The 19,088-nt window shown below is 43.3% G+C and overlaps 1 protein-coding gene across 4 annotated transcripts in view; it reads left to right on the forward strand.

Annotated features, from left to right (window-relative positions):
- Positions 1–10,336, forward strand: part of hck (HCK proto-oncogene, Src family tyrosine kinase) — a 107,081-nt gene extending 96,745 nt beyond the window's left edge. For all 4 annotated transcript variants that reach the window (XM_068048350.1, XM_068048348.1, XM_068048349.1 and 1 more), the window contains exons 11-13: positions 720–873; positions 7,689–7,820; positions 8,442–10,336. In XM_068048350.1, the coding sequence (XP_067904451.1) occupies positions 720–873; positions 7,689–7,820; positions 8,442–8,644 (489 nt within the window). In that variant the 3' untranslated portion in view covers positions 8,645–10,336. The remainder of the gene's footprint in view (positions 1–719; positions 874–7,688; positions 7,821–8,441) is intronic.
- Positions 10,337–19,088: the final 8,752 nt, after the last annotated feature.

Consider the following 19,088-nt stretch of genomic DNA (forward strand, 5'->3'; position numbering starts at 1 on the left):
ATTACCTCACAACAGTACTGGGTGTGCCCATTCATGTAATTAAGAGAATTTTTCTCCTCCCTTATCGAGATGCTGAGGCCAGTTACAGTCATCTGCCATTACCCTAGCAGATCTTGTAAATCAGCTCAGAGCTTGGGAGTAAACTTTGAACCTTCTTGTGCATGGCTTAGCAAGCTGGTCTAAATTTGCTGAGGCATTGAAGAAACATTTTTTTTTTTGTTTTACTGAGCGTGATGGGGGGAGGGCGGGGGGGTTTGTGACAGGAAAGAAAGGATTGTAGTACAGTATTATAAGATGTGAGCTACAGATGACCATTTTTTTTAATATGCTGTAAATAATGAATAGCCTCCTGACACTCTAGATTCTCATGATGAATGGCCCCTTTGGCAATCTGTTTGTCGCCTGTTTATGATCATGGAACTGCCGCCCAGCAAGAACTCTGCCTTCAAAAGAATGCCTAAGCTAGAACTTACTGTTTTTGTGGTTTTAGCAGCTGAATAATTAACGCATTTACATAACATTATTTTTTTAATGGTGAATTTTGTATAAAATCGTCTGAACTCGACAAACAGTGAAGTAAAGAGTCATTTCTGGCCTTTTTTAATAAATTCTTGTTTCTGAAAGATAATATAAATGTCTCGTTATCTATTGAATTTTTGTTCAACTGTATCAAATACAAGTTTGGTAACAATCACTAACTCTATAATTATTTTATTAAGATTGCCGAAGGAATGGCTTATATTGAATCAAAGAACTATATACACAGAGATCTAAGAGCTGCCAATATTTTGGTGTCTCAGGCATTGGTTTGCAAGATTGCCGACTTTGGCTTAGCAAGAATAATTGAAGACAATGAATATACAGCCAGAGAAGGTATGTTAAAATATTTAAATCGGTTGTGCTCCTGCTATGTAATAAAACATGGGCTTGCAAGCTGGCAACTACAAGAAGATCCCAGGGGATCCCTGAAGCTATTGATTCTGGCCTGACAGGGCATACTGTGTGCTGTGAACATAGGTTTCCAATCCTGTATTTGCATTTATTGATTTTCTAATGCATTTTGTTTTGCTGTTTTGACTTATGAAGCATTTTCTACAATGGTAATAAATGTTCTTTTTTGAGCAGCTGGCACTTTCTTTCATAATTTGGGACAAGGGGCCCCTGGCAGAATGTCAGTTTTTGAGGGGAAAAAGAGTAGCAAGGCTGAGGATTGGGAGTGTTTTAGAAACCAGCAAAGGGCCACCAAAAAGTTGTTAAAGAAAAAAATAGAATGAGAATAAACTAAGCAGTAAGAGCTGTTATAGGTATATAAAAAGGAAGAGAGAAGCTAAAGTAAACATTGGTCCCTTAGAAGCAGAGACAGGAGAAATTATCATGGGGAATGAGGAAATAGCAGAGGTATTGAACAAATAAATTAGCCGGTGTTTTATGCCCCCTCCAAAGAGCAGGCTGGTGGCGGGAGCATGTAAAATGGAGTGGGAGGCTTGGGGGGGGTGGGGGTGGCCCATACCAACTCACTCCTGCCTCCGCCGCCATTTTACGCAGGGTGGCGGTGGCGAGAAACAGCCCACCTGCCACAGGGATTTTACCCTTGGTAGGTGAGCGGCCCAGGCCTGAGAAAAGCCGCCTGATTAAAGGCGACTTTCTGAGGGCCTGGGGGGAGGGGACCCTCTCAATCGGGCACCATGTGCCCGACTGAGGGACTCCCTTGATTCTCTTTCTTCCCCCCACCCCCCGCCTCGCCGGGGCCCAATCAATTGCCCCCAGAAAGGTCACAGAAACCTACCTCTTTTCCGGGGTCGTCCTTCCTCTTCATCTTGAAGCTGGGTTTCAGTCCCAGGAGTGGCCACTGCTCCTACTGGTACTGCTGAGACTAAGAGCTGCCAGCCTACTGATTGGCTGGCTGCTCCATTAAGCAGGACTTCCTGCCTCAATGAGGTGGATCCCACCTGAGGCCAATTCAGGGCTTGGGGACCGTAAAATCTGGTCTGGATCCCCAGGCCTGGCGGAGACGGGATCATCACCTACTTTTCGGTCGGTGGACGACTGCTGTCTGGCAAATGTAAAATTCCAGCCTTTGTGTCTGTCTTCACAGTAGAAAACACAAGTTTCATACCAGAGATAGGCTGTAACCTTGGGGCTACAAAGTGAAGAAATTAAGGAAATTGCTATTAGCAGAGAAAAAGTATTGGAGAAACTTAAGGGACTAAAATCTGACAAATTCCAGGACCTGATGGCCTACATCCTAGAACTCTAAAAGAGATAGCTGCAGTGATAGTGGATGTGCTAGCTATTTGCCAAAATTCCTTAGATTCGTGAATGGTCCCATCAGATTGGGAGTTGGCAAATGTTACACCACTTTTCAAGAAAGGAGGGAGAGAGAAAATGGGGAACTACAGCCCAGTTAGCCTAACTTCAATCATTGGGAAAATGCTGGAATCTATTATTAAGGCAACCTTAATAACGCACTTAGAAAGGCACAGTATGATTAGAACAAATCAACATGGTTTTACTAAAGGGAAATCCTATTTGACAAATGTATTCGTTTTTTAAGGATGAAACTAGTAGGGTAGATGAAGGAGAACCAGTAATGTAGTGTACTTGGATTTTCAAAAGACATTCAATAAGGTGCCACACAAAAGGTTAATAGGCAAGATAAGGGCTCACGGAGTTGGGGGTAATATATTGGCATGAATAGAGGATTGGTTAACAGACAGGAAGCAAAGTGGGCATAAACGGGGCATTTTCAAGTTGGCAGGCAGTAAACAGTGGAGTGCTGCAACAATCAGTGCTGAGGTCTCAGCTACTTACAAACTGTATTAATGACTTAGAAACATTACTCTCTGTCTCTTCATCTAAGTTTGCTGATACAAAGGTAGACGGGTAAGCTGTTGGGAGGACACAGAGGTTGCAAAGAGATGGACAGGTTAAGTGACCATTCAACAAGATGGCAGATGGAGTATAATGTAGGGAAGTGTGAAGTCATTCGCTTTGGTAATAAGAACAGAAAAGCAGAATATTTTTTAAAAGGTGTGAAACTTATAGGTGGAGTTCAAAGAGACTTATGTGCTTGTACAAGGAATGCAGAAAGTTAGCGTGCAAGTATAGCAAGCAATTAGGGGGGAAATGACATGTTGGCCTTTATTAAAAAGGAATTTGGAGTATAGAAATATAGAAGTCTTGCTACAATTGTACAGGGTTTTGGTGAGACAACATCTAGCATACTATGTGCAGTTTTGGTCTCCACATTCTAGAAAGGATATACTTATATTGAAGGCGGTACAGCGGAGGTTCACTAGATTGGTCCCTGGGAAGAGGGGATTGTCCTATAGTGAGAGCCTGAGCAAATTGGACCTATAGTCTCTCTGGAGTTTGGAAGAATGAGAGGCGATCTGATTGAAACATATAAGATTCTGAAGGGGCTGGATAGGGTGGACAGAGATTTGTTTCTGCTGGTTGAGGAATCTAAAGCACAGGGGACAGTCTCCAGATAAGGCTGATCATTTAGGACTGAGATGAAGAGAAATTACTTCATTCAAAGGGTTGTAAATCTTTGGAATTCTCTATCCCAGAGGGTTGTAGATGCTCCATCATTGAATACATTTAAGGCTGGGATAGACCAATTTTTGGTGTCTCAGGGAATAAGGAGATATTGTGAGTGGGTGGGAGGGAAAGTGGAGTTGAAGCCTTAGATCAGCCGTGATCGTATTGAATGGCTGAGCAGACTCAATGGGCCATATGGTCTATTCTTCCTATTTCTTTGGGTTCTTGTGAGAGGGGTGGGGTTCCTCAGCAGTTTGACACTATTTACAGTGGGGGCCCGCAGCTTGAGTAGGCTGAGTGTAGAAGTTAGCTTTTTTAAGAATCATGTTACTGTTGGCCTGTTTAACCTGTTCATCGCTCGTACCAATAACTGTTTCTAAGATGTAAAATACTTAAAGACATTGGCACAAAAAAGACCTGATTTGTGATTGGATTAACTTGGTCCTTATTTATTCATAAAGTATCTGGTTCTAGAAATTACTGTTGGAAATATTAGTGGACAGAATTTAACATGTGACATGAAATTTCTCTGACCACTATTTTAAATGGATTAATATCCCTGTTATAATCTGGTTAACACATGTTAAATTAATGGACAGAAACTTTCATTCGAGCATGGGTAAAGAAGTAGACCTTTCAGTGCCTTGAGCCTGTTCTCACATACTGTTGGATCATTGCTGACCTTGAACTTCACTTACCCACCTTTGATCCAATTCCTTTGATGACGACAACTAATTAAAAAAAAAACTGTTAATCTCCATCATAAATTTCAATTGATCCAGAATCCACAGCCTTTTTGGGGAGAGAGTTCCTTTTGTGTGGGGGCTGGGGGAAAGTGCTTTGTGATTTCGGTCCCAAATGACCCAGCTCTAATTTTAAGATTGTGGCCCATTGTTCTCGATTTTCCCCATCATAGGAAATAATTTCTCTACCTACCCTGATGAATCCCTTTATCATTTATGCAGATCCTGGAGATTTGTCTCAAGATTCTGTTTCTTCCGTTGCATTTTTTAAAACTTATGTTGAACCAATAGGTTTTTCCTCTTAGCATTTTTAGGTTCCCTTGTACCACTATCTTCCTCTACTCTGAAAACAGATACAAAGTACAAAAATAATGCAGATGCTGGAAATGTATGTTTAAAAACAGAAAATGCTGGAAATACTCAGCAGGTTAGGCAGCATCTGTGGAGAGAGAAAGAGAGATGAGTTAACATTTCAATGATCAATGATCTTTCATTGAACAAAATATTCATTTAGAAAGCTTGCCATGTTTCACTGTCCATTTAGGACTCTCCTTAATCTGCTGTCTTTAATGGGCTCCACATTCCCTATTACCACACTCCAAGCTTTTTTTTTATTCGTTCATGGGATGCAAGTGTCGCTGGCAGGCCCAGCATTTATTGCCCATCCTTAATTGCCCTTGGTGGTGGTGAGCTACCTTCTTGAACCGCTGCAGTCCATGTGGTGTAGATATACCCACGGTGCTGTTAGGGAGGGAGTTCCAGGATTTTGACCCAATGCCAGTGAAGGAATAGGGATTATAATTCCAAGTCAGGATGGTGAGTGGCTTGGAGGGGAACTTGCAGGTGGTGATGTTCCCATGTGTCTGCTGCCCTTGGCCTTCTAGGTGGTAGAGGTTGTGGGTTTGGAAGGTGCTGCTGGGAAGATATATATATATTTATAAAACTTTTTACTGTTGGCTTTGTTAGTCCTTGCATGTTTTTTTCATATTCTATTTTTGCATTTCTTATCATCCTACTGGATTTCCACTTTTCCTTTTCATCAGTGTAAGCCTTTTCTTTTAGTTTGATATTGTTTCTTACCTCACTAATTAACCATGATTACTTCATTGCACAAGTGGAGCTTTTGCCTTTTAAGGATATGTACTGATGTATTGTACCAAAAACTTATTAGAATACTTCCCCCTGTTTGTCTTTAGGGTTACAGTGCAGCCCCATTTACTGTAGTTAACATAAGAGCAAAAGGAATAGAAGCCAGAGTAGGCCATTTTTCCCTTGGAGCCCGCTCCACCGTTCAATAATGATTGATCGATTGATTTGTCTACTTCATTTACACCTTCCCGCACTATTCCCATATCTCTTAATTCCCTTAGTGTCCAATACATATTTCTCACCCCTTCAAAGTTTGCCTTACTTAAAAGCTTGGTTTGTGACTCGTCTTGCTTCTTCTCGAATCTAACATCAAATTTAATTATATTATGGTGGTTATTCTGAAGATGTTCCCTTTTTGCTAGATCGTCAACTAATTCTGGTTCATTAAACATTACTAAATCTAGTATGACCTTATCCCTTCTAAAATATATAGTTCCAGAAAACTCTCCTCAATACATTCTCGAAACTTGTTGCCTTTTCTACTTCAGCTGTCCTGCTTCTCCCAGTCTGTGAAAACTAAAACCTTCCATTATAAACAGACTGTGTTTCTACTGCATACTTCTCAGATCTCCGTATTTATACATTTACACCTATATCACTACTGTCAAGAAAATCTGTAGACAACTCTCATGAGTTTTGTATCTTTAATCTTTGTTCCTAGCCACACTGTTTCCACTTTGTTCACCCTTATTGAAAATCCTTTTATTTCACTAAGCATTTGTCCATTTAATATTGTCAACAGTAAATTCCAGCTGCCAACTCCAAAATGTTTTCAGTGCCCTTGGTTTATTTTTTCCAGGATCTGTATCTGTCTTACCCAGTAGTGATTGCCTATGTTGAAAGCAGATGACAAATGTTTTCAGTTAACACATATCAGCAATGGGAGTTCATGCTATTGGGATAACTCTCTTTACTCCACAGTTGTCTTTCTTTATACCCTTTTGCTGGCCCACTGAGATTAACTGGAAGCTCCTAGTGTAGCACAGTTTTCTGTTTAATGTGAGGTTGCCTTTTATCTGCATAATAATTACCTTGGTTATTTTTTGCTAAAGTACTCTTTTATTCTGCATTCCCCTTGTGTTCATTTAATTTGCTTGCAGAATGGTGCAACAGGGCTGATTTCAGAACTGAAACCTAAATTTGATTCATTCCAATTTAGTGGCGCAGTGGTTAGCGGCGCAGCCTCACAGCTTCAGCGGCCTGGGTTCAGTTCTGGGTACTGCCTGTGTGGAGTTTGCAAGTTCTCCCTGTGACTGCGTGGATTTTCGCCGGGTGCTCCGATTTCCTCCCACAGCCAAAGACTTGCAGGTTGATAGGTAAATTGACCATTGTAAATTGCCCCTAGTGTAGGTAGGTGAATGGTGGGGATGTGGTAGGGCATATGGGATTAATGTAGGATTAGTATAAATGGGTGGTTGTTGGTTGGCACAGACTCAGTGGGCCGAAGGGCCTGTTTCAGTGCTGTATCTCTAAATAAAACTTAAAAAAATTTGATAATGCCTGCCTGGGAAAACTCTGCCCCTGTGGAGTAGGGCAAGTCTGTTGCTAAACAATTTGATGGTGATGTAGCTTTCTCTGTTCTATGCCTGCATCATACCATTAGATATATACTTTCATATTTCTGCTAATAACTAGTTGAGATTGTAGTAATTTTAAATGGCATAGACCTGAATTACTCAGTTAATATGAGCATAAAGACGCAATACATTTCTGAAATTCCCCCTTCTGCTATTTTAACATATCCTATAGCATATTTGCAGGGCTGTTTATTTTTCTTGGTGCCATCCATTTGATTTATAGAAATTCGGAAAGGACAAAAGTACTGTCAGCAATTTCGAAACAAAATATGAGATGTATCACTGCTGGAAAGCAGACTTTCTTTAATACCTTTGTTTCAAAAGCAAAACTTCATAAGATATTAGTGCTTAGAAATTACAACTATGTACAATGGTAACAATTGGATGTTTTTGAAAATACAAATAGTATTTCCCACTCTAATTATAGGGAATTGCTGTTCCATTTGCCTTATTTAAAGTTGCTGTTTTTAGCTGACTCCCAAAAACGATTGTGTTATGTCAAAAAAAAATCTATATTCATTGTCAAGCGGCAAGACTGTAGTCCTGATGGTGTCTCACCCGAGCTAGTACAGATCAGAGAATCAGGCAGTGAGCTCAGCATCCCCAATTTGCAGCAATTGGGATTTTCTGGCAATTGGGTTTCATTCAGTAATCCACCATTACTATGTCTTTCTAGGTGCCAAATTCCCTATTAAGTGGACAGCGCCAGAAGCCATAAACTTTGGCTCATTTACAATCAAGTCTGATGTTTGGTCCTTTGGAATTCTTCTCATGGAAACCATCACATATGGCCGGACCCCTTACCCAGGTCTGTAAAGAACAGTCAGGTTTTTCAAGCAGGACTGTAATGCTGTTGCACAAACCTTGCTCCTCTTAGCACTTACATTACTTATCGAAGGATGCACTCAATGCAACTGTAGGGTTGTGTGAAGTGGGTTCACGTCATGCTGATGCTGCAGTTATGGTATAAATGCAGTCTGAATCCCGAATTAGGACCTTACCTGATACAGGAACAAAGCAGAGTGAATCCTCTGGCAGGAAGGAATCTCACTCCATTTCATTTTGGAGTATGTTTGTGCAATGAAACCCAATTATATTTATAAGTTTAGTATTGGTGCCATGCCAGAACTGCATCACACTAATTTGATTAAACGTGTAAAGGTAAATGCAACTAATTGGCAGCTGTATTGTAAGTCAGAGGTCGTGTCATATATCCCATTCACTCAATTAATATTAATAAGTTATTTAATAGTTCTCTGAAAGATCTTTATTGCATTTATAAATTCAAATTCACATCAGTAATAGTGAGTCAAGTGACATGGTGGAAATTTGAGAGATTTGGTGAAAGATAATGATGAGTGAAATGTGCCAGTGTATTTTGTTTTTAAAATATATAAATTACCTTTTACATTTTTTGATTTTTTTTAAGGAATGTCGAACCCTGATGTGATACGTTCACTAGAACATGGATATCGGATGCCACGTCCAGAAGTATGTCCAGTAGAGCTGTATGACATCATGATGAAGTGCTGGAAGAACAAGGCGGAAGAGCGTCCCACTTTCGAATATTTACAGAGCGTGCTAGAAGACTTTTATACAGCAACAGAGAGCCAGTACCAGCAGCAGCCATAACAAAGTGCCAGATATATACAGACGTTGGGGAAATGCAAAAAAGTAATTTAAACCACCATTTTAGATTTAACTGTTTTAAGGTCTGCACTTGCATTTTTTGCACCATGTCCAATAAGAATAACTTTCAACATTCTTGACTGTAAACAAATGTTTTCCATCTTATATATTTTCAATGTTTTTTTTGAAAATGTGAGCAATTTTTCTGCACAAAACTTAATGTTTAGCAGTTCTTAGATTGCTGAAAAAAGGGTTTATTTTTTTCTGAAAATGTTTTAAAGCAATATTGGTACTGTATTTTCATTGACATCACCATTCTATCATTGTGCACTATTTTTATACTGAAGGTAGCACTCAGAGCACAGCCTTGGCTATTACAGCCTCTTTTACAGTAATGTCATGTTTACATGCTTTATAAATAAGAGGTCGTCAGTTGAATTGTTTCAGCCCTGTGTGGGCTCTTATAAACACAAGGTTCCCAATATGTACACAGTCCATATAGCAGGAGTAGATTTTGGAAAGAACTCAATCTATTTGTATAGTGTCTCAACGAACTTGATACATTTGGTCCCAGTGTCTGCAAAGAGGGGAGGAGAGTCCTTAAAAATATTTAGTCTTTGAAAATATTATTGAAGATGACTGCCATCAATAAAAAAGCAGTGAGTACTCTATTTCATATTAGCTGATAGAATCCCTACTAGTCCTTCTTGTGTTTAATTTCACAATATTGGTAGGTTAACCTGAGCAGTGGTACTGTGGAGAAATTGTACCTGCTGATCCTTCCTACTGCTTTTGAGGGCACAATTGTGGTTGAGATTGGGTCCAAGTGAACTTGGGTCAAACGATGGCAAAAATACTGTATGCGTTCACATGACGGCTTCATCATATGATTTCTCCAATTTCACTTTCCACGATAATTTGGGATTAGATTCATTAGCTCAGATAAACCCAGAATATTGAGTTTTGATGTTTCATGGCTGAATGCTGACAAAGTGCTGTTCTCTGGCCATAAGCAGGACCCAGCCTGAGCACAAGGCCAAAACCCCTGGTTGATCTGCCTGGTAGTATATTAGAATATTTGCTTTGCCTTGTGATAAAACCAACCGGAGGCTACAATTCAACCAGTACATGCAAAACTTGTTGCTTCTGGCTTGAGTTGCTGGAAAAGTGTACCTTTTTTGCTGGGAGAAACGTTGCCTGCAAGCAATTGTGCCACAGAAGTGTCTTTAACCCATCAGACTGTTCTTGCAGCAAAAAGAAAGCACTGGGATGCATGCAGCTTAATGGAGAGAGATAGCTACTGAGCCAAAATCTTAGAACTAATTCTAATCGATAAAATCAAAACTAAATCTATTAATTTAGTTGGTCTCTTTTTTTTCTTGGAATATTTTTGTTTAAAGTTTTTATCAGATGTGTGATTTAATAAATGTTTGAAAATAATTTATAACAGTGTGTACTAGATCCAATAAGTTTCATTTGTAGCAAAACTTGTAGGCCAAAGTATCAGAACTTTGTTTAATAATGGGCTGGAGTATGCACATGCTTGGAGATTTATAAACTATGCATTGTTATTTCTCATGGCTTAAAATGATTTCACAATTTGAAAAAAGTACTATGATTACAAAAATGTAGCCATTCATAGTGTATATTTGTATTAATGCTTGATGTGTGAAATAAAGTGCCTTAATCTTAAAATTGCTAGTTCTGGAAATTTGTCAAATCAAATTTGTGGAATTGATGGTCATTCAATGTGCGGAAACTTACAAATGTTACATCAGTGTATTTGATCTTTATAAGTTAAGTTACACTGGGAATAATTTTCTGAGTAAATCTCTCATCATTTTTTCCAACATTTGTTGCTGACAGGCAAAGTAACCAATGTATACTTTTAAGTTGCTCCCACTTCTTAGTCGTTTACAGCACAGGAGGAGGCCATTCGATCCATTGAGTCCATGTTGGCACACAAGCAGCGATTTCACAGTCCAGCAGTCCCAGCAGATCATATGGAGTACCTTGGGAAATCCAGGGCTGGATGATTAAATTTCCTGAGATGTGCTCCCTGCTGGGAGCATCATATCGTCGAATCTCCTTTCCAATTCGCCAAGGAAAACTGAGCATTAAATTATTATTTGAAGATTTGTTTTTAAAAGCATTCAAAAACATAAGAATGTGTAGTTGACGTGCTTATTTTTCTTGAGTCCATTCAATATAATTTAGATGATATCATGTAGCTTTGTTTTTGGTCTCAGTAGCTGAGATTTTTTAAAATATGCCAAAAATTGAGTGAGGAAATACCCTCCCTTTGGCTGGAGTATGCAAGATGCTCTCGTTGCCCCTATAACATTGCTCAAAGTTACGTAGCTGCTCCAATCTCTAGGGCCAACAGAATATTGGCAGAATTTCAGAAGAACTGTACCTTGATCTGGTCTATACAGTTTCAAAAAAATTCAAACACTGGAACCATCTGAAAATCATTAGTTTTTGAAATAAATGTTTGCTGCAATTTACTACATTTTGAAATACCTGTTCAAGAAAATCCATAGCCCTTTTCGACTCCTGTGTTTTGAGCTACAGAAGACATGTACTTCAGAGCCTTGCCCTTGTATTCTGTGCAATTTTACTTTATAATCCATGATTTGATTTAATTTTGCTTGGCCATGCCTGAAATTAATTTCACAGTGAAGCAGTATGCTATATTTGATTGAGTGCTGCAGTAAAGCTTTTCATCTACAATAAATGGAACCCTCCTTACTGACACCAATTCCACCCCCCACGCCCACCCACCCCAATCTCAGTGGGGAAAAAACCGTGTAACATAGCCATGGGAAACAAATGACTCTAGCTTCAATTGCTGATCTGTACTTAGTTAGCGGGGCCCTGATTTTCCTTCTGGGGTCGAAAAACTGACATTGGGACTGTTTTTTCAGGTCCTGATCTTGCCCCCAGGGGGAAGCTGTCATGGGGGGTGGGGTCTGTTAATTGGCTGCTCAACCCGCCCTCCAGCCAATTAGTGCCATTGGAGGCAGGACTGAAAGAGTGGGCCCGATTTAAACTCACTGTGGCTGCTGTTTGAGATTTACTTGCTGTATAACCCATGGAGCAGGAAAGGCAGATTGCTGGAAACTGGGCCAGGGCGGCCCCTCGCTTTGCTGCTGTAGACCCTAGAAGTCCTCCTCGAGGCAGTGAGAGAGGAAGAAGATCCGCTTTCCAGAGGATGGCAAGCGAAGGCCACCCTCCCAAACCAAGCAGGCCTGGATTGAGGTGGCAGATGCTGTGAGCAGACAGTGTGATCCAGAGGAACTGGGTCCAGTGCAGGAAGAGGTTTAATGACCTTATTTTGCTCTGGCAAGGTGAGTGAAATGCCAGGCCCTCAGGACAGGCCTCTGGATATTCAAGCTCCAGCTGAGGAGACTGAGGGTGCATGCTGCTGTTGAACATGTGAGGAATGTGTGCCAGGGTATGTACTGAACTCTTAGCCATAGTGCTCCTGGGGACCTGCTAACACTGATACATGCAGCTTCTTTTGTACATGATCCACAGGCATTGGCCATAGAGACCAGCAGTACCTTATCTCTCTCTCGACATTATAGGAGAAACAGGCTCAATGCCTGTGAGAGGGCCCAGACTGGAGGAGGGGTCCCTATCCTTCATCATATCACCATGGAAGATGGAGCCATGGAGCTAGCCAGGGTTGCTGACGATGAGCAAGTCTGAGAAGGCAAGATGGACATTCCTGGTGGAGATGGTGAGTAGAAATTAGAATGCATAGATTTAGGGGGTGCCTTGCACTCCACCCTGTCTGATAGCATGCCAATGACTCAGTTGCATTGGGAAGACTCAGCATTGCAGAGGCTTCTGCTCTCATAGGCTAGTTCTCATGATCTCCTCTTGTGTCTCCCGCAGGTTCTAACACTGAGACGCAAAATCTGATTTGTGGACCACCAGGCCAAGCGCTACCAGAAGAGACTTCGGAGCAAGCAACATCACACCCTAACAAGCGCACCTTCCATCAGCTCAGATAGTCACCACAGTGGGTCCTCAAGCATACATAGATAGGGTGGCACGGAGTGATGAGCACAGCATGAGTGTCTAGGAGGAGTTGATAAACAGCTGTGGGCAGTGCCTCTCAGAGGATGGAGAACAGACTCAGCTGGGCACAGATGCAGGGACTTGGGCCGTGCAGGAAAGGAGGCTCTACTTAGACCAGCAGCAACAGCTGTGCTCCCACAGGTAGTAGTTCCCCAGGGCAATGTGTGGTCATGAGCTGAGAATGGAGGAGACCATCCAGCTCCTGTGTGCCACCATAGCTCAGGGCTTTGAGTGCAGGAGCTCTGCAAAGGAGTGTGTGGCCAACCTCGGAGAGCTATTAGCAGCAGCACTCTGTGCAGTTCCTGCATGCACTCACTGACGTTCACAGGCTACATGGTACACTCTGTAGTGACTAGTCAGTGATGCTGATGGCATAAAGATGTTTGGAGGAAATGCCAGTTGCACCCCAACTGGCAATCCCTCCAGCCATCCAGAGTGCCAGCCAAGGACAGGCAGTCACCAAGGAGGATAAAGGTGCCACCCCTCACAAGGCACCATCATCATCATTGGCCTCTTCAGCCCCTCTGACTGCGGGACCATTTGGGCAGCAGGGCCCAGTGACGGAGGCTGCTCCTGCATTGGCACCAGCGCAGCAGTCTTTAGGTGCCCCCATGATCATCACAATTGCTAGATACATCTCAGCTGCAAGCAGTGACCAGTGAGACCACAAAGGGAGCATTGCGTAGGAGTGGCAGAGGCCACTGCGTCGGGCAGAGCACTGAGTGGGTCACTGGAGTTTCTTTCACTAGTAATTGTGTAGTTTTTGTCTTTTTGAGCACCATGTAAATATTGACACATGAAGCCAGGTGTGTGCGCTTCCTTTTTGAGTCATAGAGTTTTACAGCACAGAAACAGGCCCTTCAGCCCCACACGCCTGCGCTGACCATCAAGCACCCGTCCAAAACTAATCCCACTTCCCTGCACTTGGCCCATAGCCTTGTATGTTATGGCGTTTCAAGTGCTCATCTAAATACTTCTTAAATGTCCTGAGTGTTCCTGTCTCTACCACCCCTTCAGGCAGTGTATTCCAGATTCCAACCACCCTCTGGGTGAACAAATTTTTCATCAACTCCCCTCAACCTCCTGCCCCTTACCTTAAATCTATGCCCCCTAGTTATTGACCTCTCTGCTAAGGGAAAAAGTTTCTTCCTATCTATCCTATCAATGCTATCATAATTTTGTATACCAAAATCAGGTTCCCTTCTCTGCTCCAAGGAAAACAACCCCAGCCTATCCAGTCTCTCTTCATAACTGAGATGCTCCAGCCCAGGCAACATCCTGGTGAATCTCCTCTGCACCCTCTCCATTGCAATCACATCCTTCCTACAGTGTGATGACCATTTTTATTAAGGGCGGGACAAGAAAAGAGGGAAGAAGTGGTGAAGGGGAGCAAGGGTCTGTGAATGTTGACAGTGAAATCTCCCAGCAGATGTGCATCATGCATTGGTGATGAGTTGATCTGTTCCAGGCTGCATCTCACCGGAAGTGTTCTTACGGGCACCAGATCATGCGTCTTCCTGGGTTAGAAGGTCTCAGCTGAACTGAGTCTGAATCGGATGATCCCTGACGAGACCCTTGAGCCCCAACTGGGCCTGGCCACCTCCCTGTGCAGCCGGGGCACTCTGTGTTCTGTATCTTCCTCCTCCTCTTCCACGTTCTGCTGCTCCTCTTCCTTGATGAGCTGTGTCCATGTAGTGCAGCACCCTCTTCAAAGTCCACACCTCACTGGAGAGTCAAGTTATGCAGAGCTCAGCAGACCACCACAATATGCGAGACCCTTGCAGGAGTGTACTGCAGAGTGCCACCCGACTGGTCCAGGCACCGAAAATGCATCTTTAGAAGTCCAGTGACCTGCTCGATGATTGTTCTGGCAAGCAGATGGCTTTAGTTTTAGCTCCTCTGTGTCTCTGTCTCAGGTTATTGTAAAGGGGTGAGTAGCCATTTTTTTCAAGGGATATCCCTTGTCCCCTAGGATCCAACCACATAGTTTGGGGAGGTGGAAGGAAGAGCTGTGGCACCCTGGACTGCCATTGGATGAAGGAGTCATAGCAACTGCCAGGAAAGTGAGAGCACACACGCAGGAAGCTCTTGTGGTCACAGACCGGTTGAACGTTGAGGGAGCGGAGGCCTTTCCTGTTCATGAATCTCACTTGATGGTCACATGGTGCAATTGATGATGCCCTATACCTGGGGGAATCCAATGGTAGAGGTGAAATCCACTATCCTCTGTGCCTGCAAGGCCCCATCTGTCTGGAATTAAATGTACTGTTCAGCACACACAAATAGGGCATCAGTGGTGCAAGAGGCAATGGTGTGCAGCCGTATGTGAGGCGCCACCAATATCCACAGCTGATCCTTGAAAGGAGCCAAAGGCAAAGAAGTTCAAGGCCACAGTGACTTTGATGGTTACTGGCAGGGCATAGCGAGCAGTACTGCAAGGTGTGAGGTCTTCCGCCACGATAACACAAATCTCTGTGACCAACTGCTTGGAAAGTCGTCGTCTTCTGCGGCACCAATTCTCCAACATGTCCAGGTAGCTCCGTCTTTGCAAGTAGAACCTCTGCCCTCCTCATGCTCAGGACTCTGCCTTTCCTGTGGAGGATGTTGCTCCTCATTGCCACTGAACCCGACTGGAGAGTCGTGCTCCCATTGGCAGCTGCTGCCTTCCTTGTGCTCAGGTGGCATTGCAATTATATCTGGAAGCCTTGTCCCCTCTTCTTATGCCCCCATGATATCAGGAGGATGACGACCCCCTGCACTGCCCAAGCACACACAGAACACTCGCCCTGTACAGACCCGATGGCACCTGTGAGCCAATGGTTGAGTGCCCCTCTGATCCGTTCTCCCTTTTATGCACCCACCTAATTTGTTGGTTTGGCCATGACTGGCATCCGCCTCCATGCACCTGGTCTTCCCCAGAGCCAGCGTGCAGCCAGTTCACCCCACCAAAATCTCAATATGTCCCCCAACAAGCTCTCAATGAGCTCTTTAACAACCTTAAGTGGTTCAATGAAAAGTATAGGAAAGCATGCCAGGAGCAGCACCAGGCATAGCTAAAAATGAGGCGCCAACCTGGTGAAGCCAAAGCACAGGACTGCATGCATGCTAAGCAGCGGAAACAGCATGCGATAGAGCTAAGCGATTCCACAGCCAACAGATCAGAGCAAAGCTCTACAGTCCTGCCGCATCCAGTCAAGAATGGTGGTGGACAATTAAATGATTAGTCAGAGGAGGAGGCTCCACAAACATTCCCATCCTCAATGATGGGGTTACTCATCATGTCAGTGCAAAAGATAAGGCTGAAGCATTTGTAACCAGAAGGTCCCCAAATTCACAGTTGCCAGTCCGCAGGCAATTCGATTCACTCCACGTGATATTAAGAAATGGCTGAAGACACCGGATACAGCAAAAATATGGGTCCTGGCATTCCAGGTGGTCGTACTGAAGATTTATGCTCTAGAACTAGTCACGCCTCTATCTGACAATGTGGAAAATTGCCCAGGTATGTCCTGTCCACAAAAAGCACCACAAATCCAATCTGGCCAATTACAGCCCCATCAGTCTACTCTGGATGACCAGCAAAGTGATGGAAGGTGTTGTCGACAGTGCTATCGAGCAGCACTTTACTCACTGATGCTCTGTTTGGGTTTCGCCAGAGAAACTCAGCTCCAGACATCATTACAGCCTTTGTCCAAACTTGGACAAAAGCGCTGAATTCCAGAGGTGAGGTGAGAGTGACTGCTCTTGACATCAAGGCAGCATTTGACCGAGTATGGCGTCAACGAGCCCGAGAAAAATTAAAGTCAATGGGAATCAGGAGGAAAACTCTCCACTGGTTGGAGTCATACCTAGCACAAAGGAAGATCATTATGGTTGTTGGAGGGCAATCATCTCAGTCCCAGGACATCATTGCAGCAGTTCCTCACTGTAGTGTCCTAGGCCCAACCATCTTCAGCTGCTTCATCAATGACCTTCCCTCCATCTTAAGGTCAGAAGTGGGGATGTTCACTGATGATTGCACAATGTTCAGCACCATTCATGACTCTTCAGATACTGAAGCAGTCTGTGTCCACATGCAGCATGTCCTAGACAACATTCAGGCTTGGGCTAATAAGTGGCAAATAACATTTGCACCACAAAAGTGCCAGGCAATAAACAACAACAAGAGAGAATCTAACCATCTTCCCTTGTCATTCAATGGCATTACCATCGCTGAATCCCTCCACCATTAACATCCTGTGGGTTACCAGTTATCAGAAATGTAACTGGACCAGCCATATAAATACTGTAGCTACAAGAGCAGGTCAGAGGCTACGAATTCTGCAGTGAGTCACTTGCCTCCTGACTCCCCATAGCCTGTCCATCTACAAGGCACAAGTTTGGAGTGTGTTGGAATACTCTCCACTTGCCTGGATCAGCACAGCTCCAACAACACTCAAGAATCTCAACACCATCCAGGACAAAGCAGCCTGCTTAATCAGCACATCATCCACCACCTTAAAATTCACTCCCTCCACCACTGGTGCACAGTGGCAGCAAGATGCACTGCAGCAACTTGCCAGCCTCCTTAGAAAGCACCTTCCAAACCTGCAACCTCTATGACCTACAAGGACAAGGGCAGCAGATGCATGTGAACACCACCACCTTCTCACGGGCAATTAGGGATGGGCAACAAATGCTGGCCTTGCCAGTGAAGCTCACATCCCATGAAAAAATGTTTTTCAAATTGCACTCATTAACAGATCGGCCGTGTTCCCGAAGCCTGTCTCCCCGTGCCTTGATGACCCCTAATGAAACTCACCAGTGGTGGGAACGGCAATGGAAAATTGGCACACCAGCTGGTGCTGGTATTTTCATCAACCGCCTTCTTCCGTTCCTGCCCCGTCGCACCTAAAAATCCAGCCCCTGATTTCAGTTAGGATGATAATTGGAGCACTACAATTTGCCCTTGGGCTGAGGTGGGAGAAATATAGAGTTGTTCCTGATTGCTAGCCAGTGATAACCCATCCCCTGCTGGAAAGTTTGTGTGGGCAAATCAGATGAGGATAGGATAGGACAAAGGTTTGGCAACACCACGACTGAATAATCTACCATCGGCCTCTGTTTAGACTCACACATAAGAGACAGTAACAGTGGTATGAGAGGATGATCACTACCCAATAAGCCTTATTCAGCAGGAATTGAAGGCTTCAGGAAAGGAAAGGGAAACGGTTGGCAAAAATTGTATCACTTTTAGAAAAAAGAACACTATCTCTATTTCTGTTATTTCAACTGATGCCCCATTTGTAAGAAACTATTTTCATTCCCCCCCCCCATGTAATGATAGCATGCCCTATTTAAGCTGACTGTCAAGTCTTCATAAATGTGTTTGTGCATGTACATGTACACACAAAAAGCATATTTCCAGACATTAAGCCTACACAACATTCTCAAATATATGACTTTTCATGGTTCTAAACAAGAAATTAAATTAAAATCAAGGCAGTAATTCTGAATAAACGTTATTGTCATTTAAATGTATGTGTGGTGTGGATAACTCTTTTTTTCTTTCTGGTCATTTCTCCATGATCTTTGACTTTCTTTAAAACTCTGTCTTTTGTGCTCCTTTTCTCTTTCTCTCGTGTCCTGTTTCCCCACTCAGAATTTTGCTTTGCTATCTCTTCTCAATGGTAAGTATGGGCAGTGGCCTGGGGACAGATTTAACCTGAGTTACAGGTAGGTTTTAGGATATGGTAAGGAATATGACCAGGGTGCAAGAAAGTACCAGCGCCCATTGCTTCTCCATGCCCCATGCCATTTATCCATCACCTTTCCCCTCCCATCTTCCCTATCTCTTTTCCCAATCTCCTTTTTACCAGTCCCCTTTCCATGTTCCTCATCATTTAGGCTTCCCCACGAACCACGTTTCCTTTCCCCATCCCGGCACCCTGCTCCCCAAAACCTTTTGTCTCATTCTGGCCTCCCCCAGGCTTCCCTGCATTGGAGCAGATTGGTGGAAGCTGGAACTCCACAGTGGTATGGATGAATAGGCCTGGGGGGGTGGCGTTGGTGGTGGTGGGTGTCCAGGGCCCATGCCTGTGCTAAGTGGTGAGATAGAGACCTGAGGCCGTTAGCGGCTGAGGGAGGAAAAAACAAATATTGAAGAAAAGAAATCTAAAAAGGGAAAAAGCTAAACTGAAAGATGAGTTTGGAGGAGCAGCAACACTACCTAGTGTCAGGATGAATGAGAAGTAAATATATTCCTAAATACACATATCAGGATTGGAAAACTCAAGGGACACGATGCTCAAACCTCTAGATAAGGGCGGCAAAATTGTACCCAACGTCACCCTCACCCTGATGACCACCTTTGTGTGTG

The sequence above is a fragment of the Heterodontus francisci genome, chromosome 16 (genome assembly GCF_036365525.1).
Source record: "Heterodontus francisci isolate sHetFra1 chromosome 16, sHetFra1.hap1, whole genome shotgun sequence".
In the NCBI taxonomy this organism is placed as follows: Eukaryota; Metazoa; Chordata; class Chondrichthyes; order Heterodontiformes; family Heterodontidae; genus Heterodontus; species Heterodontus francisci.